Below are 23,812 nucleotides of genomic sequence, written 5' to 3' on the forward strand. Positions count from 1 at the left end.
GTTGGGAGGTCAGGCCACTTTTGGAATACTGCATTCCATTGCGGACATGGGCCAAATGTTGACAAATGGGACTAGATTAAATTAGGATATCTGGTTGGCATGGATGAGTTGGACAAAAGATATGTTTCCATGGCTGTACGTTTCTATGACTCTATAACTTACACTTTCTCTGCATGTAAGATCGAAAACTATATGATTGCAAATTGACTAGCTGACCATTAATTTCACATGATGAAATGATGCCACATGCATTGTGTGTATGGCACATTGTTGGTGGATTTCTGAACATCATAACATACAATATGAACAGGATTGCCAGTAATCTTGGCATTTCTTCATGTCAATTCAGTCAGGTTATTGAACCAAAACCTAAAGCTATGTTAAAATTCTTTAATTCCAGTCTCTTCAGGTGATCATACATTTGATTCCGATAATGACTCCCAACATCTTTCCCAATACCAGACCAATACGCTCCTTCAAATCTCAAGGTCCGATTGCCTCCCCTTTCAAAAGATTGGAATCATACAAGCTTCCCTCAGGCAAGGAACAACAATATAGCAGAGAACAATAGAGAGGAGTGTGCTGATTGAAAAATTCAGAATGCAGACTCAAACATCTAACTTTGTTGAGGTTTTTCACATTTTCTTCCAGTATTTTGGCTCAGGGCAAAGACAAATCAAAAATATTCCAAGCAAGCTGAGAAAAAAAAATGAAGAAACCAGAGTTAGTGCGTGTCCAAACTGAGATTGCTCTTGGGCCAGCTCATGGCGATTCCATCAGTTGGAGAGGCAAGGCTTAAAGAGCAGCTCCTTCACATTGTAGGAACACAACTGTGTCAGACTCTGAGCCCTACATATCAGAGTATTTCATAAGCAGCCGCAAAATAATGATCATAGTTCAAGGCACCAGCGTTTCCTCACCAAGTAAACAACAGGAAGTATGGATTATTACAGGCCAACCTGTGGTCGTGATCCTCGTTCACTACCCTGAATCAGGTCATATTGCTTTGACCTGATTAATACTCTATGGTTTGGCAAACAGACTTTGGATAATGAGGCCAACTTTCTTCTGGCAATAAATGTTCATCCTCCCACCCTTTTCACTTCTGCTTTAATTCACTCCACACACACACACACACACACACACATACACCACAGGGTAGCCTTTCTCTCTACCCTGGACTTCAGGGTTATAGTGTAGCTTAAACTTGGAGCTTGTGACTGAGCAGTTCCACATCAGCAATAGGGCAGTATATTGAATGCGCAAAGGGAAAGAAATTAAAGTCTTGCATTTACGTAACACCCTTCACTACCTGAGGATGGTACAACATGCTTTACAGCCAATGAAGTCCTTTCGAGGTGTAGTGACTGTTACAATTTAGGAAATGCGCAGAGCAAGCTCCCACAAACAGGTGAGAGAATGGCACAAAGTGAGGTGGCCTTTATGAGAGCCAGTGCTGATGTGATGGGCTGAATGGTCTCCTCCTGCATTGCAATAATACTGTGAATCTGTGAAGAAGAATATTGGTCAGGGAGAATTCTCAGACTCTATAAAAGTGCACTTTAGGCCCAGTTACATAAACCAAGGCCTTTCCTGGTGCAATGTCCCATTTGAAAAATGACACTGCAGCCCTTCCTCAGCACTGCCTTTAGATTAGTCTCAGTTAAATATTTATATTCAATGTGAGTTACACAACCCTTTAGTACTTCAATGAAGTTTGCTTCGGTACATGCACTATAGTCTGGAAGCAGTCACCCCTGCACTGAAGATCATCATAGGTTGGGCATCAAGGAGTGCTTAAGACCCAAACACTATATCACAGTAGTGTTACCAGTAGTGCATGGGGAGAGAGATGTGCTGTTGCATAAGTAGTTGGTAGCAGGGTAAATAGTGAGACTTTGGAGAGCAGTAGCTCAGCAAAAAGTACAAGTAAACTCAAAGTCCTTTGAACTTTCCTCTTTGGTTTTACAGCATTTTGGGAAGTCGCACATTCCTCCTGCAGGATGTGGACATTCAGGGAGACTTCCATCGTCCCTGATGACTATACCTGTGGGAAGTGCACCCAGCTGCAGCTCCTGGGAGATTGTGGTAGGGAGCTGGAGCTGGATGCACTCAGGATCATCCAAGATGTGATGATGCATCAGAGTTTTAGTGAGGTGCTCACAGCTAAAGGTGCAGGCAGAGAGTAGATTAGATTAGATTACTTACAGTGTGGAAACAGGCCCTTCAGCTCAACAAGTCCACACCGCACCCGCCGGAGCACAACCCACCCATACCCCTACATCTACCCCTTACCTAACACTACAGGCAATTTAGCATGGCCAATTCACCTGACCTGCACATCTTTGGAGTGTGGGAGGAAACCGGAGCACTCGGAGGAAACCCACGCAGACACGGGGAGAACGTGCAAACTCCACACAGAGAGTCGCCTGAGGCGGGAATTGAACCCGGATCTCTGGCGCTGTGAGGCAGCAGTACTAACCACTGTGCCACCCACCCAGTAGCTGGGTGACCACCAGGAAAGGCAAAGGGAGTAGACAGAGATTGCAGGAATCCCCTGTGGCTATTCCCCTCGAAAACAAGTATACCATTTTGGATACTGTTGAGGGCAGGGGTGGGGGGGTTAACGAGACAGGAGGTATGACCATTCAGGGAAAGCAACAGTAGCTAGGTTGGTGGCAGCCAGGTTGGTGGCATTACGACTGACTCTGGAGCACAGCCAGAAAGGGTAAAGGTAAACAAGAACTTAGTGATAGGAGACCCGATAGTTAGGGGACAGACAGGAGATTCTGTGGCCATGAATGGGAATCCAAGATGGTGTGTTGCCTTTTGGGTGCCAGGATCCAGGATATTTCGGAGCGGCTGCAGAATATTCTCAAGAGGGTTGGTGAGCAGCCAGAAGTCATTGTGCATTTAGAAATAGGGATGAGGTCCTGTGGAGTGATTATAGAGAGCCAGGAAAAAAAGTTAAAAACCAGGACCTTGTCAGTGGTAATCTCCGGATTACTTCCAGTGTCATGTGCTAGCAAGGGTAAGAACAGAAGGACACGGTACATCAAGTGTGGCTAAAGAATTGGTACAGGGGGCAGGAGTTCAGAGTTTTAGATCATTGGGATAATTTCTGAGACATGAAAGATGGCTGACAGGTAAGGCCAATGAACTCATTGGTACATGGGACTGGGATATTATAGCCATCACAGAACATGGCTAAGGGAGGGACAGGGCTGGCAGCTTAATGTGCCAGGGTACAGGTGCTTTAAGTGGGACAGAGTTCGTGGAAAGAGGGGAGGGGGAAGTTACATTTTTCATCAAGCCGTGTATCACAGCAGTAATCAGAGATGAAATAACTGAAGGACCATCCAGTGAGGCATTGTGGGTAGAGTTAAGAAATAGGAAGGGGATGGTGACGTTGTTGGGGTTGTACTAAGGGCCCCCAAGTAGTCAATGGGAATTAGAGGAACAAATATGCAGGGAGATTGGGGAGACTTGCAGGAGCAATAGGGTTGTCATAGTATGGGATTTTAATTTTCCTAACATAGCCTGGGACTGCCATAGCATTAAGGGCTCAGATGGGGTGGAATTTGTTAAGTACTTTCAGGAAAGTTTCCTCAAGCAGTATATAGAATCACAGAATCCCTATAGTGTAGAAACAGGCCATTTGGCCCAACAAGTCCACCCCGACCCTCCGAAGAGCAACCCACCCAGACCCCATTCTCCTACCTATTACTCTTTATTTACCCCTGACTAATGCACCTAACGCCCACATCCCTGAACACTCTGGGAATTTAGCATGGCTAATTCACCTAACCTGCACATCTTTGGATTGTGGGAGGAAACTGGAGCACTCAGAGGAAACTCACGCAGACACTGGGAGACTATGCAAGTTCCACACAGACCCTCCGAAGAGCAACCCAAGGCTGGAATCACACCCGGGTCCCTGGCGCTGTGAGGCAGCAGTGCTAGTAACGTGCCATCCCCCTACTTGGTCCTGCTCAGGAAAGGCAAACCACGACCAACTCTTGGGAAATTGGGCAGGCCAGGTGACTGAAGTGACAGTGGGGGAGCACTTAATAGTTATGGAGAGGGACAAAACTGGTCCACGGGTTCAAGTGCCAGATTAGGGCAAGGCGAATTTTGATAGAATTAGACAGGAACTTGCAAGGATTGACTAGAGTAATTTGTTTGCAGGCAAAGGGACGTCCAGCAAGTGGGAGGCCTTTAAAAGTGACATAGCTAGAGTTCAAGGTCCATATGTTCCTGTGAGGGTGAAAGGTAAGGTTGACAGGAATAGGGAACCCTGGATGATAAGAGATATTGAGGCTTTGATCAGAAAGCTATAATCAAACTGGCCCTAAAACCCTTCAAACCTAGACGTCCCAGAGTGTCTTGGTTTACAAACCCTCTGAAAAAAAAAACAAGGACAACATAACCTTGTTAAAGGAACAGCATCATCACAATATTAAAAGGAAAAGAATAACTGTAGAGACACTCCGACTCCTCAAGGACCAAAGTGGACATATATGTGTAAAACTGCAGGAGATGGGTAAGGTCCTCAATGAATATTTCTCTGCTGTGTTTACCATGGGGAAAGACATGAAGACTTGGAAATTTGGGGAAGCTAGTGGTGATATCTTGGGGACAGCCCAGATCTCAGTAGAGGAGATGGTGGATGTATTAGAATGTATGAAGGTGGATAAATCTCCTGCTCCTGACCCAATATATCCAAAAACACTGCAAGAGGTGAGAGAAGAAATTGCAGGGGTCTTGGCTGATATTTTTGAGTCATCGTTTGCCACAGGTGAGGTCCCAGAAGACTAGAGGGTAGCAAATGTTGTGCCCTTATTCACGAAGGGCTGCAAAGAGTATGATAGACTAGTAAGCTTAACATCTGTGGTAGGCAAGTTACTTGAGAAGATTCTGCGCGATAAGATATACATGCATTTGGAAAGACAGGGTTTGATTAGGAGTAGTCAGCATGGCTTTGTGTATGGGAGATCATGCCTCACAAATTTGTTAGAGTTTTTGATGAAGTGATGAAGGTTGACATGGGCAGGGTGGTAGACCTGGTCTATATGGATTTCAGTAAGGCCTTTGATAGGGTTCCACATGGTAGGCTGTTCTGGTAAGTTAGATCTCATGGAATCCAAAGAGAGCTGGCAAATTGGATACACAATTGGTTTGATGGTAGGAAGCAGAGGGTAATAGTGAAAGGATGGTTGTCACATTGGAGGCCTGTGACAAGTGGAGTGTCTCTGGTATCAGTGTTGGGCCCATTGCTGTTTGGCATCTATACAAATGATCAACGAATGTATGAGGCATGATTAGTAATTTTGCAGATGACACTAAAATAGGCAGCATTGTGGACAGTGAGGAAGGTTATCAGAAATTTCAGCAGGACCTTGGTCAACTGGAGAAGTGGGCCGAGAAATAGCAAATGGAGTTTAATATAGATAAGTGCGAGGTCTTGCATTTTGGAAAGTCAAAATCAAGGTAACACTGTCATGATGAATAGCAGGTCCTTAAGGTGTGTAGTGGAACAGAGGGACCTTGGAGTTCAGGTGCATGGTTCTCGAAAAGTGGAGTCACCGGTAGACAGGGCAGTGAAGAAGGCTTTTGGCACACTGGCTTTTATCAGTCAGGGCATTGAGTATAGAAGTTGGGAAGGTATGTCGCAGTTGTACAGGATGTTGGTGAAGCCCAACTTAGAGTATTGTGTCCAGTTTTGGTCACCTTGCTATTGGAAGGTGTTGTCATTAAACTGTTTTAAAATGGAAATATTTCAGAAAAAAACATTCAGAAGGATGTTGCCAGGACTCAGTGGTCTGAGTGATTGGGAGAAATTGGACAAGCTAGGGCATTTTTCTTTAGAGCAGACTAGAATGAGGGGGAATCTTATAGAAGTGTAAAATATCATGAGAGGCATGGATAGAGTGAGTGTACTCAGTCGTTTTCCGATGGTTGGGGAAATCGAGGACTGGGGACATCAGTTTAACATTAGAGGGGAAAGAATAAAAGGGAACCTGAGGGGCAACTTTTTTTACACAGAGGGGGGTATGCTTATGGAATGAGCTGCCAGTGGAAGTGGTTGAGGTAGGTACATTAACAACATTTAACAGGCATTTGGACAAATACATTGACAAATTGGATATACAATTGGCTTGATGGTAAGAAGCAGAGGGTAACAGGGAAGGATGTTTGGAGGCCTGTGACTAGTGGAGTGTCTCTGATGTCGGTGTTGGGCCCATTACTGTTTGTTAACTCTATCAATGATCAACGAATGTACAAGGCATGACAAATACAGGGATAGGAAAGGTTTAGAAGGATATGGGCCGAGTGCAGGGAAATGGGGTTAGTGTGAATGGACATTGGCTGGCATAGACCACTTTGGGCCAAAGGGCCTGTTTCCATGCTGGAGGACTCTATGTCTCTCAACAGAACTGAAGTGAACAGAATATTAGAAGTCTGAAGATTTTTAATGGATTTTGCAGTGCAGCTTCCTGCTAGGTCTTCACTTCTGAAGATAACAGTGAATCCTAGTGCGAGAGCAAAGTCTTAAATACTATTCAGGCCAGATCCTCAATATTTTTTCTAAGCATTTAAACAAGAAGACAAATGTTTTCAAGCACTCTGACTTCTCTACACCAAAGAAATAGGAACAGAAGTAGTCCATTCGGCCCATCAAGTGTGTGCCATTGTTCATTATGGCTGATCACTTACCTCAGGGTTCCACCTGTTCACATGGGGGGGGGGGGGGGGTCACGCCTCAATTTTTCTATCACTGGTGGGATGGTGTAAATTAGCAAATTTCGAGAAGGCACACAGCAGATAAGATTTTCATTGGACAAACAATTCCAGAGCAATTAATTAATTAGTGGAGTGTAATTAACAAAAAAAAACAGCCATTGAAAAGAGCCATGCGAGTGAGCTGACTAATCAAAACACTGAGTAGCCTTTCTGTTGGAGGAAGGGGTGCAGAAGGAAAAAGATAAGGCCCCAAGATCTGATTGCCAAGGAAGAGGATGGGGTCCAAGTCTGAGTTGGATTAATATTGACTGACCTTGGTTTGTCTACAGTCAGCCACACTCCAAGTGGACTTTGTACAATTCGCACAAAGGTGGGGATTAGAAGCAGGTTGCTGCTTTGTTGTTGGATGATGGGGGCAATGTGGGTGTGGGATGTGTTTGGCTTGGTCCCATTGACTTCTAAACTAGAGAGTCACTGTCATTTTCCACAAGCAACCCCACTCCACTTCCTTCCCAGTTGGAGTACACATCACCCCCCTCGCAAGAACCTGCAACATACAGCCACTCACATAGCCACCTTTCACTCTCGTCTCACACACCCAACCTCCATCTCCCTGGCCTTCTCCCAGCAGCTTCATTCAACCTCAATGCCTCTCCCAGCAGCTTGCCTGACTCTCACCCTCCCCCAGCAGCCTCTCTCACCCTCATTGCCTCTCCCAGCAGCCACCCTCACCCTTACCCCCTCCCAGCAGTCTGCCTGACCCTCACGCCCCCCCTCCCAGCAGCTTGCCTGACTCTCACCCTCACTCCCTCTCCCAGCAGGCTCTCTGACTCCTACCCTCACCCCTCCTCTCTGCTCACAGCCCATATGACTCTCATTCTCTTCATTCTCCTCCCTCCTCCCTCCTCCCTCCTCCCTCCTCCCTCCTCCCTCCTCCCTCCTCCCTCCTCCCTCCTCCCTCCTCCCTCCTCCCTCCTCCCTCCTCCCTCCTTAGCTCTGGGAAGCTGTCACCCAAACGTCTTCCTCCACCGAAGGCCCATTGCACCCTGACTCTCCTTGTGATGATCATACAGCAATCCATTTCCATTCCACCCCTGAATCCCTTCTGTTCCCTACCACACAGATTCAAAGGCACGGCTTAAGACCTCAGCCTGATTGGTGCACTCATAACATCCTCCCATTGGACGGCCTGTTTCTCTCCAATAGTTATTGCAGATGGACTAAAGCCTCTGATTGGACAAGCAGCTTGTTACAAAAGCTGTTAGTTACACCCACCTGCATTTTGAACAATGTGCTGTCTGGCTGCATTGTCACCCGTGGACTTGTCTTTGGGCCAGTTGGATCAACCTCAACTATACCTTCCTGCAATGACTCCATATCCACTGATTCCCTTAGCAGCGTCTACTATAAGGGGGCAATAGTCACTGAACTAATACTTCAGAGGCCGAAGCTAATGCTTAGAGATAATGGGTTCAAATCCCAGCACAGCAGACCTTGGAATACCAACCAAACCCAATCCACTAATACCTTTTAAGGAAAGAAATGCCCCACTTATACTCAGCTGAGACCCACGGTAAATTGGTTAGCTCTTAACTGTCCTCTGAAAGGGTCAAGCAAGACCCTCAGTTCAAGGGCAATTAGGGATGAGCAACAAGTGTGGGTCTTGTGAGTGACTAAGTCTTTTCCCTGTGGTATGGGAGTCCAGAACTAGAAGGCTTAGGGTTTAGGGTGAGAGGGGTAAAGATTTAAAAGGGACCTAAGGGGGCAACTTTTTCACACAGAGGGTGGTGTGTTTATGGAATGAGCTGCCAAAGAAAGTGGTGGAGGCTGGTACAGTTACAACATTTATGAGACATCAGGATGGGTATATGAATAGGAAGGGTTTAGAGGCATATGGGCCAGGTGCTGGCAAAGAGGACGACATTAGGCTGAGATATCTGGTTGGCATGGACTAGTTGGACCGAAGGGTCTGTTTCCATGCTGTACATCTCTATGACTTCATGACTCCTATATCTCATTAATAAATAAAAGAGAAAGATATGACATCATAAATTCCCCTAACACTGCTTTTAATGGATCCACATTTGTCTTAACCAAATGATTCCTTTTTACACACCTATTGAAGCTTTTACAGTCCATTTTCGTGGGATTTTTTGTAGATTGTATCCATATTCTATTCTCTCTTTCCTTATGAATTCCTTGGTCACCTTTTGCTGTTTTCTATAAACCTCCTGATCCTCAGATTTACAAATATTTCTGGTGACTTTATAAATCCTTCTATTTAATCTTACATAATCAATAACTTCCTTTGTTATCTACAGTTGACTGACCTTTTAGAGTTCTCAAGAAGGGTCATTGAACCAGATACGTTAACTCTGCTGCCTTGCCACAGATCCTGCCAGACCTGCTGAGTTTCTCCAGCCACTTCTGTTTTTGCTTCTGATTTCCAGCATCCACAATTCTTTTAGACCTTTTGGAGTATTTGAACCTTGAAGGAATGTTTCTTTTTAAAGACCATACCATTGAGTGGTACGGTGGCTCCAGTGGTTAGCATTGCTATCTCACAGCAGCAATGATCTGGGTCCAATTCCAGTCTCAGGTGACTGTGTGGAGTTTGCACATTCTCCCCATGTCTGTGTGGGTCTCCACTCACAGTCCAAAGATGTGCAGGTGAGGTGAATTGACCATGATAAATTGCCCATAGTATGCAGGCTAGGTGAGCTAGCCATGGGAAATGTAGGGTAACAGGGATGGGTGGGTCTGGGTGGGGTGCTTTTTGGAAGCTTGGTATGGGCTGAAAGGCCTGCTTCCACATTGTAGAGATTCAGTAATACTTAGGACAATACATATTGTCAGTCAGTTCAAAATGTGAACCCCAATTTCTCTCCAGCTGCTTCCAGACTCGCTGAGCTTTTCCAGCAATTTCTGTTTTTTGTTTCTAATTTACAGCATCATCACTTCTTTTGGTTTTTATATCAAACGTTCAAATGGACTATCATTTCATCATCATCTAATTGCTCAATAAGGCTGAGCTAATTTTATATTCACAGTTTACTTGAAGCACAGAAATGTAAATCAGGCAAAATGATGCTTGAAGATGGACTTACATCATTGATCCAGCTGTTGAAGGCAGATATCCGAGTGTAGACAGTGGGCTTCCTCGCTGTGTTACATGGATAGGACCCTGTGAAGCTCCCCACTCCATTGACGTACCATCTACCATCACTACCAAAACAGTTCAAAGGACTGCCTGGGTCACCCTGAGGTAAAAGAAGTCTCTCCGTTATGTTGAGTATCTTTTTGAAACAAAGAAAACACATTGTTGTTTTGCTGCCTCAGTTGGTTTTTACAAGTTATTCTGGTTATCATCTCAGAATTGACAAAAACCTTTCCAGTTTTGAGGGAGCTGAAAGTTCTGTTAGCACCTGCTGAGCTCCATGGACACAGCATTGTCCACACCATAGAGTCATAGAGTCACTGAGATGTACAAGCATGGAAACAGACCCTTCGATCCAACCTGTCCATGCCAACCAGATATCCCAACCCAATCGAGATCCACCTGCCAGCAGCCAGCCCATATCCCTCCAAACCCTTCCTATTCATATCCCCATCCAAAGGCCTCTTAAATGTCGCAGTTGTACCAGCATCCACCACATCCTCTGGCAGCTCATTCCATACACGTACCACCCTCTGCATGAAACAATTGCCCCTTAGATCTCTTTTATATCTTTCCCCTCTCACCCTAAACCTATGCCCTCTAGTTCTGGATTCCCCGATCCCAGGGAAAAGACTTTGTCTATTTACCCTATCCATGCCCCTCATAATTTTGTAAACCTCTATAAGGTCACCCCTCAGCCTCCGAAGCTCCAGGGAAAACAGCTCCAGCCTGTTCAGTCTCTCCCTGTAGCTCAGATCCTCCAACCCCGGCAACATCCTTGTAAATCTTTTCTGAACCCTTTCAAGTTTCACAACATCTTTCAGAGAGGAAGGAGACCAGAATTGCATGCAATATTCCAACAGTGGCCTAACCAATGTCCTGTACATCCACAACATGACCTCCCAACTCCTGTACTCAATACTCTGACCAATAAAGGAAAGCATACCAAACGCCTTCTTCACTATCCTACCTACCTGCGACTCCACTTTCAAGGAGCTATGAACCTGCACTCCAAGGTCTCTTTGTTTAGCAACACTCCCTAGGACCTTCCCATTAAGTGTATAAGTCCTGCTAAGATTTGCTTTCCCAAAATGTAGCACCTCGCATTTATCTGCATTAAACTCCATCTGCCACTTCTCAGCCCATTGGCCCATCTGATCCAGATCCTGTTGTAATCTGAGGTAACCCTCTTCGCTGTCCACTACACCTCCAATTTTGGTGTCAGATGCCAATTCTCTATCAGGAGCACAAATCAGAAAGTCACATCTGATTTCTTGGGTTCTTCCAATTCACATTTGGAAAAGCAACAAATGGAGGTTTGTGGGCTTCATGTCCACTGTCCTTCAATATGAATCCCAACAGGTGAGACTGCAGGACCACATATTCTCAATATTTTATTATTACTCTGCATCTTCCAAAAAGGAATTAACTTGAACACCAAAGGAGCTGACGGGCGGGGGTGCAGAGGGGTGGGTAGTGAGATGGTGGCGTTGTGGTAATGCCACTGGCCAATAATCCAGAGACCTTCCCTAGGCCTGTACTCATAGACTGTGGGTTCAAGTCCCACCATGGAACGTGATGGAGTTTAAATTCAGTTTTTATTAATTCATGGGATTAGACTAGGCCAACATGGATTCCCATCCCGGAGGACAGATACGAGCCAACCATTTTGCAGTGTGTCCGGAATTACATGTAGTCCAGACCAGGTACAGATGGCAGTTTCCTTCCCTGAAGGACATTAATGAACCAGATGGGTTTTTCCAACAATCGACAATGGTCCTCATTAGACTCTTAATTGCAGAGATTTAATAAATTCTAATCATAAAGCTGGAATAGAAAGCTAATCTCAGCATTGGTGACCATAAAATTACCACCACTTGTAAAAACTCATCTGGTTCACTAATGTCCTTGAAGGACGGAAATCTGCCGCCCATACCCTGTCTGGCCTAAATGTGACTCCAGACCCACAGCAATGTGGTTGACTCTAGAATGGCCAAGCAATGCAACTCAGTTCAAAGGGCAATTGGAGACAGGTATTAAATGTTGGTCTTGCCAGCAACACCCTTGAAAGAATAAAGAAAACTGAAAATCCCAATGCAGACCAATATTAAACAGAACATTACAATCATTACATTTACTTCAGAATTATTCAACAGACATACTTTGCTGCCTCTTAATTTATCACATCTATACTTTTCAAGCTGGGTTGAAATTATAAATATAAAATGTGCATTTTGTATTTACACATTATACACGTGATGCATGATGAATAACTTCAGCAGATGGATTTAATGCATTGCCAACTATTATATATAAACTGTTCATTAGGTAGTGGAAATCTGGAAATCTCTCTCCAAAAAACTGTTGATAATCAGCCAATTGAAAGATTCAAACTGAAATTGCGGGGTTTTTATTTGAAGTTAAGGAGTTTACTAGAGAGGTGCAGGTAGCTTGAATCTGAATCAGATCAGCCAACAGCTGGATGAAGAGATAGGATTAAAGGAATCCTCCTTTGCTAATTAGCCCAGCGCTGAGGCTATAAACCATCAGGCCATTGATTTGTTTTAGAATAGCCTGATGAACAGAATTCACTGCAGAATGGCACATTTTCGATCATTACATATTTCACTTTATCCCTTGGTGTCCTGAAAGCAAAATTGTGTGCCTTCGGACCTATTGTCAAACACAGAATTGAACCTTGCAGTTACTTAATCACCTCTTCATTCTGAAACATTCTCACAAATTAGCCCAGTGTTTTTTTTTTGCCAATTTGCAGATTGACAGTATATTCATTGTTGCACTTGATGGAAAAGTTGATGGGTTGTACATCCACATCAGAACAAATAGCAGGCGTAATGGAATTCCTCAATGTAGGGTTCAGTGATGATGATACATGATCGACTAGCACCTCATATCAAGCACTGTGAACATGGGCTTCACCCACATGGACTGTTTTTCAAAGGTGGCTCATTATTACAGACTAACCATCAGCTTGAAGAAGATGGAGATATTCCATTGACCAGCACAACATGCTGACTAAATCTCACCTACTGTAACACAACCCTGGAGGCTGTAGGTAATGTTACAGTTGAATTCCTTTATACTCCCACTCCTCTACTAATCACAACAAATTTTAATTTACCCAGGTTGATGAGATGGCCAATTTTCTAGGTTTTAGAAAATTGCATTATGCCATTACGCCCGCTATTTGTTCTGATGTGGATGTACAACCCATCGACTTTTCCATCAAGTGCAACAATGAATATACTGTCAATCTGCAAGTTTTGTTATTGGAAACAAGTCAGACAGGTTTTTTTTTAGTTGATAAAAAATAGTGCATTTATTACAATTAAAATAATCAAACATGCAAACTTTATTGAAACAAAAACAGACATGGCTTATACTTAAGGAGTGGTGACAGCCTAGTGGTACTATCACTCGACTATTAATCCAGAGATCCAGGGAATGTTCTGGAATCCTCGGATTTAATCCCACCACAGCAGATGGTGGAGTTTGAGTTCAATAAAAATCTGGAATTAAAAATCTATTGATGCCCATAAAACTATTGTTGGAAAAACCCATCTGGTTCCCTAATGACCTTCAGGGATGGAAACTGCCATCCTTACCTGGTCTGGCCTACATGTGACTCCAGGTCCACAGCAATGTGTTTGACTCTTACCTGCCCTTTGGAATGGGCAATAAATGCTGTCCTAGCCAGCAATTCTCTTATCTTGTGACTATAAACTTCTAACATCCCAAAATTAATGAGGTAAATATAAGTAACATAAAGAGTGGGTGCACTCCTACAGCTTTGAAAGACCCATTAGCTTCATCATCAAACTCGCCACAGCCCTCCCAAGATTAGTTGCAAGGTAAGTCACTAAATCTCAAGAAACCTTCATAAAGGGTTTACAATTCTTCGCTTTCAATGAAAATAATTTTCTCCAGAGCCATTGTGCCATGGATTTCCTCAAGGTCTGTAAACATTCTGAATCTTTGTTTTCCTTTCCTGGGTCAACACTCCCCTGGGATTTTGAAACTGCGCTTCAGCACTTGCTCAAAGGCACAGTTCCAGTTGTTCACAAACAGTGAGCTTCACCAAACCAGCACCGTGCTTAGGTTTGTCTCCTGGGCTCTCAAAGGCGGCTCACATGCACCAAATAAATATCCCGTGTGAGTTTTTTTTCATCCTCATTCACAGCTTCACTGAGTTATTAGTGGCACATGGCTTCTTCTGAGCTCCAATAGTTCACAGAGTGACCCAAAGCCCTGACTCCAACAGGGACTGTTCCAGAGTTCTACATACCAACTCGAAAAGCATTTTGCTGAGCTCAAACAGTACAGAGCTATCTAAATGTTCGTGACACCTCACTGAGTCAATAATTACACAAACCCAGTGTAGTTCATTTGCCTTTTTAAGGTGTATAGCATGGAGATTGCTTGTATCATTGTCTGTCATTTCCAAATAACTGATCTGAGAACTGGTTTTCAGTGACTCCCTTATCTGTTTTGAGTAGGTCACTGAAAATCTTGCACAGGTTTGCAGACAACACCGAAACTGGCGGCTTATTAAACAGTGAAGAAGGTATTTTAAAATTACAAAGGGATCTTGATCAAATGGGTAAATGCAAGGTTTCGCATTTTGGTACAATGTACAAGAGTCGGGCTTATACAATTAATGGTAGGGCCTTGGATAGCTCTGTAGAATAGAGGGGCCGAGGGGTGGCAGGTACATAATTCTTTAAAGTTTGCGTGACATATAGACAGAGTAGTTAAAGGGCATTTGACACACTTGCCTTCATTGCTCTTCCTTTGAGTTTAGGAGTTGGGACGTTGTGTACTGGACATTGGTGAGGCCTCTTCTGGAATACTGTGTCCAGTTCTGGTTACCCAGTTACAGGAAGGATATTATTAAGCTGAAGTTAAAAATCACTCAATACCAGGTTATTGTCCAACAGGTTTATTTGGAAGCACTAACTTTCAGATTGCTGCTCCTTCATCAGGTAGCTTTGGAAGAAAATCATAAGACACAGAATTTATAGCAAAAAAAAATAAAAGCAATCTAGGTTTGTTCAATATATAATTTCAGTTGCATGACACTGTAATGTTTTGTTATAAATTCTCTGTCTTATGGATCCTCTTCCAAAGCTACCTGATGAAGGAGCAGCTCTCTGAAAGCTAGTGCTTCCAAATAAACCTGTTTGGGCTATAACCAGGTGTTGTGTGATTTTTACCTTTGTCCACCCCAGTCCAACACCGAACCCTCCATAACATTATTAAGCTGGAAAGGGTTCAGAAGAGATTTAACAGGATGTTGCCAGGTATGGATGGTTTGAGTTATAAAGAAAGACTGGATAGCCTGCGACTTTTTTCAAGTGTGGTGCTGGAAAAGTACAGCAGGTCAGGCAACATCCGAGGAGCAGGAGAGTCAACATCTCGAGCATAAGGCCTTCATTAGGAATACTTATGCCCAAAACGTCAATTCTCCTGCTCCTCAGATGCTGCCTGACCTGCTGTGCTTTTCCAGCGCCGCACTTTTCGACTCTGATCTCCAGCATCTGCAGTCCTCACTTTCTCCTGGGTCGTTTTTCACTACAGCATAGGAGTTAATTCTGTCTTTAAGATGATGTTCTGAACTCAATCTCAATAAATTTTGGCAAACCACTTCAAAATAAATTCTATGTGTTGACTGTTCATTTCTGTTCTGACCAGAATCCTATTTGTAAGTTTCAAGAATGTTTTTTGATGTTCAAGTACAATGTTTTGCATTTCTGAGCTGATGTCTGATTGTTTTGAGCTGTGATCACTTTGAGAATTTCAGTTTCTCCTGATCCCATTCCCAACATGCCCGAATTATTTTTTTCTAAGTGATGTCAAGAGCTTCCTAGTTCTGGACCTTTATTTTTCTTGTTAGCAATTCTGGTCTTCCACATATTTCATAGACCATATCTTTTCAATCTCCTTGGGATTGTACCTGTCATTGTGGTTCTGTTCGCCGAGCTGGGAATTTATCTTGCAAACGTTTCGTCCCCTGTCTAGGTGACATCCTCAGTGCTTGGGAGCCTCCTGTGAAGCGCTTCTGTGATCTTTCCTCCGGCATTTATAGTGGTTTGAATCTGCCGCTTCCAGTTGTCAGTTCCAGCTGTCCGTTGCAGTGGCCGGTATATTGGGTCCAGGTCGATGTGTTTGTTGATAGAGTCTGTGAATGAGTGCCATGCCTCTAGGAGTTCCCTGGCTGTTCTCTGTTTGGCTTGTCCTATAATGGTAGTGACAACCAGAAGCAGCAGAGACAGGCCACTATAAATGCCGGAGGAAACAGCACAGAAGCGCTTCACAGGAGGCTCCCAAGCACTGAGGATGTCACCTAGACAGGGGACGAAACGTTTGCAAGACAAATTCCCAGCTCGGCGAACAGAACCACAACAACGAGCACCCGAGCTACAAATCTTTTCCCAAACTTTGATTGTACCTGTCCTCTGCTGATTGAAACATACTTGCTGCTGAAAAAAGACAAATTTTGTCAGTCTTTTTGCCTTTCACTCATCAAGACAATCCACAACAATTCCAATTCAAAGGAATAAAAAAACATTTTCTGCAACCGAGGAGAGTCCTGGTTCATTGGAAAGTGAGCTCTGACTGGTAGGTACACTGCCATGAAGAAACTATCCAAATAAAGAAATAAAAATGTTCATCTTCCCCTTGACTTGGTATTCTTGTGAATTGTCCTGACAAGGGCAAAATGAAAAGGTCCACCAAAATATTTCTTTTCTCAGCAATACACGATTCTGTGAAGGAAAACCTCAGGAAATGTGGAACGTTCACCATGGATGGAGAGAAAATTGTGCAAATAAGAACGACCTGGGGAGCATTCTCAAGGAGTGATTCTGAATCCTTCAGACATCAAAGCTGGCAAGCAACTAAGACCAGCTAGAAAAATAGGAGTCCCAACCAAACCACATAACGCATCCTTGCAAGTGTGCCAGGACCTCCACAACCCAGTTAGAATGTACAATCAATGGCTTTATGTGCACAGGAAACAGCTATCACCCACAACAAAGGACAACAGGGTTTCAGTTATAGGGAAAGGCTGAATAGGCTTGGGATTAGTTTTCCCTGGAGCATCAGAGGCTGAGGTTTATAAAATCATGAAGGGCATGGATAGGGAAAATAGCCAGGGTCTTTTTCCCAGGTGGGGGAGTCCAAAACTAGATGCATAAAGTTTAAGATGAGAGGGGAAAGATTTAAAAGGGACCTAAGAAGCAACTTTTACTAGCAGAGGGTGGTGCATGTATGGAAGGAGCTGCCAGAGGAAGTGGTGGAGGCTTGCACAATGACAACATTTAAAAGGCTGAGTATATCAATAGAAAAGGTTTAGAAGGATATGGGGCAAGTTCTAACTGGGACTAGGTCAGATTGGGATGTCTGGTCAGCACAGATGAGTTGTACTGAAGGGTTTGTTTCTGTGCTCCATGGCTCTATAACTGATACTGACTGATCGATAAACCCCACCCACCCCAAGGTGGATCAAGGAGCATTAGTCCAAATCTTTTCAGCAGATATGAAAACGAAGACCAACTTTTAAAAACAAACATTTGGGATAGATTTGTATTTGTCACTGCCTTCAATGTAGTGCATAGTGAGAGAGAGAGTTCATGTTGGAAGAGTCCAGTTCCAACCTATCTGTTCCTGTCATACATCTCAAACCCATTCTTCCTTTTTAACATGTTCCTCCAAACCTATCCCTTTGACAGCCTTTTTTGTCCCTACCTTAATATCTGCTTGTGTGGCTTGGAGCCAACATTAGTCGAAAATACACCTGGGAATTGCTTAGAGGATCAGCTTTGTTCTGGGGTGTTGCATATCCTTTAGCTGACAAAACACAAAGGAGATTGAACCTTCAAACACCTCCCAGTCCTTACGCAGGGCACCCAGGTTGTGTAATCAGTCCTTTAGTATGCTCTTGTCGAAATCCTTCACGGGTTTCACTTCAGCGAAGGTGTGATACAACAGCGCTGTTGGTGATGCCCACTCACTGCAAGTGGCGTGGGTTTCCTTGGCAAGGGGACGGCTGTGTTCTCTCTGGATATGAGCAAATTAACTACTCTTCCAGCCCCTGAAGCAAGACCCTTGGTCATACCAGAAGCAAGGCAGACTACCCATAAATGTCATTTTTAATATTTGAATTTTAAATTAGAGGCATTTGGGTGGGAAAATAGGTCAGAGAGCAGATCACTGCAAACATTGTGGAGTGTTCATGGAAGTTTGTTTATACTGTGAGGTTTATGACAGCAGGAACTAAACATTGAAAAGCATTGGCTTCAAAAACCCAGTGATTGAAAGTTTTTATGGTAGTTTGGAGGAGACTTGAATAATATTGGTTTTTTTCCTCCTAGAAATGATAATAGGATAGATCAGCAAAAGCACACTAACCTTGGGGGTAACATTCTGCTTGTGAAAGACTAGGAATGTTTGGTTAGATTAGGATCGGAACAAAGCCAGGCTCATCAATCTGCAACCATGTACTTACTGGGCACAGCTTGCCACAGTCATCCACCATTACCCTCTCAAGCACCCTCAGAAGGGGTTAAGTGAAATTCCACCTCCCATACTCTTGAAAGGTGGATGACCAAGCCTTACCTATATTGAATAGAATAGAATCACTGTCAGCAAGAACATTAGCACTTTGAAACATTACAACACTGGTGTTTGAAGAGGTCAGAGGTGTTACTGCCTCTAACACCTGCTGATTCCAATGGGAACTGTAAAGTATGAGGATAGGTAGTCAAGCTCACTGAAGTGTCTTGGAGGGTTTACCCAGGGGGAAATGAGGCAGACATCAGCTGCATAGCCATTCTTCACTTTCAGGCTGGAGTGTATCTCAATAGACTTTGATGAGCTGTTGTTCTTCATGAAGTTGGGCATTTTAAGGGTAAGTGGGTCAGATGAAAGGAGGAAGTGTCAGTGCTCTGGGTGTTTCAGCAGAATCTTGTAATGTTCTTAGTCTCAGAACTCGGTGGACAAAGTTCCTCCTCTGCATCTTTGTGTTCTTCTTCATCTTCCTCCTTATCTTTAGGAAATTCCAAGTCAACCCCCTTTGTATTCAGGTAACACCAGTATAAAGGCCACTGCCACCCTATTAAAATAAGATTCCCTCACATACTGTCCTCTGTGAAGCCTAGTTACAGCATGTTATTCCTTAAGACTCGTGTGTTCTTTCACCTCCTTAATTCATTTCTTGTCTGTGCAGGTCTCTCTGCTTCCCTTGCTTCCCCTGTTGGGGGCAACATCCTTCAAATGAGATATTACATTGAGGTCTAATCTGTTCTTACATCTAGAAGATTTGGAACAAGAGCAGGGGAGTGATCCTTCTTGACCCTGGACATAATTTATCCCTCAATTACCATCACAAAAAAAACAGATTACTTGTTCATTATCACACTGGCATTTGTGGGAGCTTACTGCTGGAATGAGATCTCATAACATTCCTTACAACCAAAAGCAAAGGCTTTTATTCCATCTGACTAGACTAAATTTTAACTCAGGTCTAAGAGGTGAAGGGTCATTAACTCAATGAACTATATCACACATCGTTCCTGTCTCTATGATCCACCACCACCCCATCTTCCCAAGGACAATCAGGGACAGGCCACTGTACTAGCCAATGATGCCCACATCCCAAAGACAAATTTACAAAATGTCACCAGGCATAAGCAAAGGTGACTGTACCTTTTAATGAGCGCATACCACAACAACATATGATTGAAATGTACAGATTTAATGACATACTTCACATGCAGTCTTGGAATACCCTCCAACACAGATCATGGTGTCCATCACGTTCGTTGCCCACCAGTCAGACCGGCTGCAGATATCATGTTCGACTACTGGAAGTAGGGCTTGCTGCATCTTGCGAGGTTTAGGCCCCTTGGCTACATAATGTTAAACACAGGGTGTCAGTTATAGAAAGACACATAATATTTCACTCTGAAAAAGTAGAAAGGAATGCCAAATTACACCCAAGTAGAAATTGCCAAGTGGCAGTATTCTATCCCTACGAGGTGGTGGTGACTTACAGACTACTCTAGGAGTCCAGGTTGCTATGGCAACATACACTTTTACAGACATGATGCAGCAAAGAGCTTTGGGCAATGATGGTAGAGGCTCCAATTCTCTTTCTATCATATGAGTGACCAGGAATCTCTCACTCTATCCATCTGCCCTTGGTGTGTGTATGAAGTGTTTACACGTGGATAATCATTTGGCCTGGCCGTGTCACGAAGGCACCTTCCTAGACCATCAAGGCCTAGAGTGAGACTCAAACCCAGAACCACAGGGGCAGGGACACTAACCATTTCACCTCAAGACCTCCCCCCCACCCCCTCCATCCACATGTACTTGCAACAAGTGCCACAATTATCAGGTTAAGTACTGGGGAGAGACCTCATCACCTAGGGTTGTACTCCCTCAAGTAGCGGAGGACTGTGGATAACCTGATGGAGTTATTTAAGATTATTAAATGATTTGGTAGGGTCAAGAGATAGAGACTATTTTCTTTGTTGGGGGTTGATGGAGTATTTGGAGGGACAGTGATCTAGACAATTGTGCTTTGATCTTAAGATGAGTCTTACACTGTTCCAGCCTGCTATCAGGAAGCAGAAACTTCCACCAAAGGGAGGGACTCTCTACCCTGCACTAGCCCCAACAAAATTCAAACTGTTGAAACTGAGAATAAGTTGTCACTTTAGAAACTGAGAGAGATATGTTTTGATGCAGACAGTGTATTAAGGTTAATGGAGTCAGAATGGGCAGATAGAACATACAGCACAGGAACAGGCCTTTTAGCCCACAATGTTGTACCAAACATGACACTAAATAAAACTAATCCCTTCTGCCTGCCCTTCGTCCATATCCCTCCATTCCTTGCACCTACGTGTAGTTATTTCAACGCCCCTTTAATGTCCTTATTGTATCTGCTCCAACCACCAGCCTGACAGTACATTCCAGACTCTTACCAAACTCTGTAAAAAAAAATCTATTCCCCACAACATCTCTTTTGAATTTTCCCCCTCACCTTGAATGCATGCCCCGTGGTATCACAAAGTTGGTGTGCAAACAAATTAAAATTGTACAATTGTGACATTCTTTTAAGAGAGAGTGCTTTTTATGCTTTAAAAATGAATGCCTGTGGGCACAGTTACAGGTGCTCAAATTGACACGATGTGTCAAAAAGCCAATCAGTTCACAGACCCAAACAGCATTTTTTTATCCTGACAACAGTTTAAATTCAACCAGTTAATTTAAAAAGGCACTTGCAGACTAAGGACCAATTAAATTTAAATCTGATGGTGTTGACATCCTGAAACGAATCATAAGAATTTAATGTGTCATGGGGGTTATATGGACGGAGAAAGGAAAGCCAACTGCCATTTGAAGGGGTGAGATCGAAGTGCAATCTGAGAAAGTAATACTAGGCTCTCACAAGAAATCTCCACACTCTCTAAAGAGCACTATCTTTTAAGGTACATGGCATGTTCAGCGAATATTCTTGACACTGGAAAACAACCGAAAAGGCATTTTGGATAAAGGAAGATGACAGAAGAAAATACAGAAAATTCAGGAGGATCCATTCTGTATGAATTTTGAGAGACTAAGATTTAACTTATTGTTCGTAGTTCCTGGATCTTTATAAGTGGGGTCTGTATTATTGAAACAGCATTCCAATAGAATGTCTTGTTTTATTCAGGAGTAGGTATTTAGAGCAGGATTGTTCAATTTGTGAGGAATTATGTTAATTTGTTCACTGTTGGAGTTAGATAAATTGTTACTTGTTAATTGTAGAGTGAGTAAAAGAACTTGATTTCATTTAACCACTCCTTTAGAATAGACTGGGGGAAGAGAGGTAGGTTATACCCCTTGTCACTGTTCTTCACCACATTACGAGGTGAAGTGCTCCTCTCTGGATGTTTCAGTTTTAACTATCAGAGGAATGTCGACCTCCTCTTTGTAACATTAGTATTAGACATTTTAACTCTGAGGAAAAAGATTCTGACCATCAACTCTATCCACGCATCTTATAATTTTATAGACTTCTATCAAGTCTCCCCCCAGCCTCCACAGCTCCAAAGAAAACAAGCAGAATCTTTTTAGCTTTTCCTTATAGCTCATACCCTCTAATCCGGGCAGCATCCAGGTAAACCTCTTCTACAACTTTCCAAAGCCTCCACATCCTTCCTTTAATGTGGTAAGCAGAATTGAATGCAGTAACTGTAAGTGTGGCCTAACCATAGTCTTTTAAAGCTGCATCGTGACATCCAGACTCTGGTACTCAATCCACTGACCAATAAAAGGCAAGCGTGCCGTATGCCGTTTCTACTACCCTATCTACTTGCGTGTCACTTTCAGGGAGCTATGGACTTGAACCATAACATTTCTCTGTACCTCAGTGCTGTTCAGGGGCCTGCCATTATCTATACTTTTCCGAAACATTTGATCTCCCAAAGTGCAGCACCTCAAATTTAACCAAATGGAGTTAAAATATAGATTTGCTAATTCAACAGAACAGGCTCAAGTGGTTGAATTGTCTTTTCTTGCTGTTAAGTTCATATTAGGTCATTTCCAGTTGGTAAATAAAACGCTCATTGGTTTTTGGCTGATTGTGTCTGCATTGTCCATAGTCCATTTCAGCTGCGGGTGCTTGTCTCTGTTTCATTTCCAACTCAAGAGCACTCAAATATTTTATGTTGCCACTTCACTGTCAGCTAAAAACTCCTTTGAAAAGGGGGGCCTTTGAGCATGTCCACAGCAGTCCTGCCTCTGTAAGAGGAAGACTTACTGAAAAGTGTTCATATTTTCTGAGGATTCCTGTTTGAAGGATTGTGGGCAATGGTTCACTTAAAAACACTGAGGAGATACCTGGACTGTTTTATTTTACTTTACAAAGGAGGTTACTAAAAGGACAAATGGAGACCTTTTATTTCTAAAGGTACATCTTGGATGTCATCAGGGATAAACTAATTGCCAAGGTTTATTTTCTGGAAATCATATGCCTGTGTTTATGGTTGTCAGGAGTTAATTGTTTTTGATATTATTTGGAGTTCAGTTGGCATACAGCCTGCTGAGTGAGGGAGAAACAGAGGGAGACAGGGAAAGGGAGAAACAAAGAAAGAGAGGGAGAGACAGAGACAAAATGAGAGATAAGCTATCCTAACTCCTCCTCTGATCTCCAGGAAAGGCATTTTGAAGGTCCAGTGTACTGACTGAAATACTGAGCCACCTATCCTTTGAAAAGCCTCTGAAAGAAGTATTCCCCTTGCTTCCTGAATGAACCACATCCACAAAAGTCCCACAGACAAGTGCTTTTATTTAGTGAAACGTCAAATGTCATCCCTTATTGCTTCAAGAACTAGCAATTATTGGCCAAAGGATATTTTCCTCCTGAAGTTATTCTCTGAAGGGAGAGCTCCTTTATCTTTACTTGATATATGTGCCTAGTGTTATTTAGAAGGGTAAAATATTTATACTTCCACATTTCAAACTGTTTGATCTGATTTGCACATTAGCTGAAAAAGTCTTATTTTATAATAGATCAATAACTTTTGTTTAAGGTTGCTGGTTAATGGATCTTTTTATCTTAAACCTAATGGAGATGAAGAATATAACTGACCATATCAGAAACAATGTGGAGCACTTCAAAGTATGTTGTCAACACTGGAAATAGACAGAGCACTCGATTGTACAAAAAGCTTGAGATGTTAATGTTTCAGATAATCTAAGAAATATTACAATAACGATATTAAAAAATAATATTCTAAGTCTAGTGTGGATGATTCTATTCATGTCAGTCCAGCCTGAGGTGCCTACAGAGGTCCTGCTCTTGGGAAACCAGGCTGATTCCACAAAGGGCAAGGAATC

The 23,812-nt window shown here is 43.1% G+C and overlaps 1 protein-coding gene across 1 annotated transcript in view; it reads right to left on the reverse strand.

Moving 5' to 3' along the window:
* Nucleotides 1-627: 627 nt before the first annotated feature.
* Nucleotides 628-23,812, reverse strand: part of LOC140487171 (proproteinase E-like) — a 147,519-nt gene continuing 124,334 nt past the window's right edge. Inside the window, exons 8-10 of the mRNA XM_072586808.1 lie at nt 19,688-19,830; nt 9,852-10,004; nt 628-696 (exon numbers count right to left, since the gene is read on the reverse strand). Coding sequence (XP_072442909.1) covers nt 661-696; nt 9,852-10,004; nt 19,688-19,830 — 332 coding nt within the window. The 3' untranslated portion in view covers nt 628-660. The remainder of the gene's footprint in view (nt 697-9,851; nt 10,005-19,687; nt 19,831-23,812) is intronic.

The sequence above is a fragment of the Chiloscyllium punctatum genome, chromosome 16, assembly GCF_047496795.1.
Source record: "Chiloscyllium punctatum isolate Juve2018m chromosome 16, sChiPun1.3, whole genome shotgun sequence".
Classification (NCBI taxonomy): domain Eukaryota; kingdom Metazoa; phylum Chordata; class Chondrichthyes; order Orectolobiformes; family Hemiscylliidae; genus Chiloscyllium; species Chiloscyllium punctatum.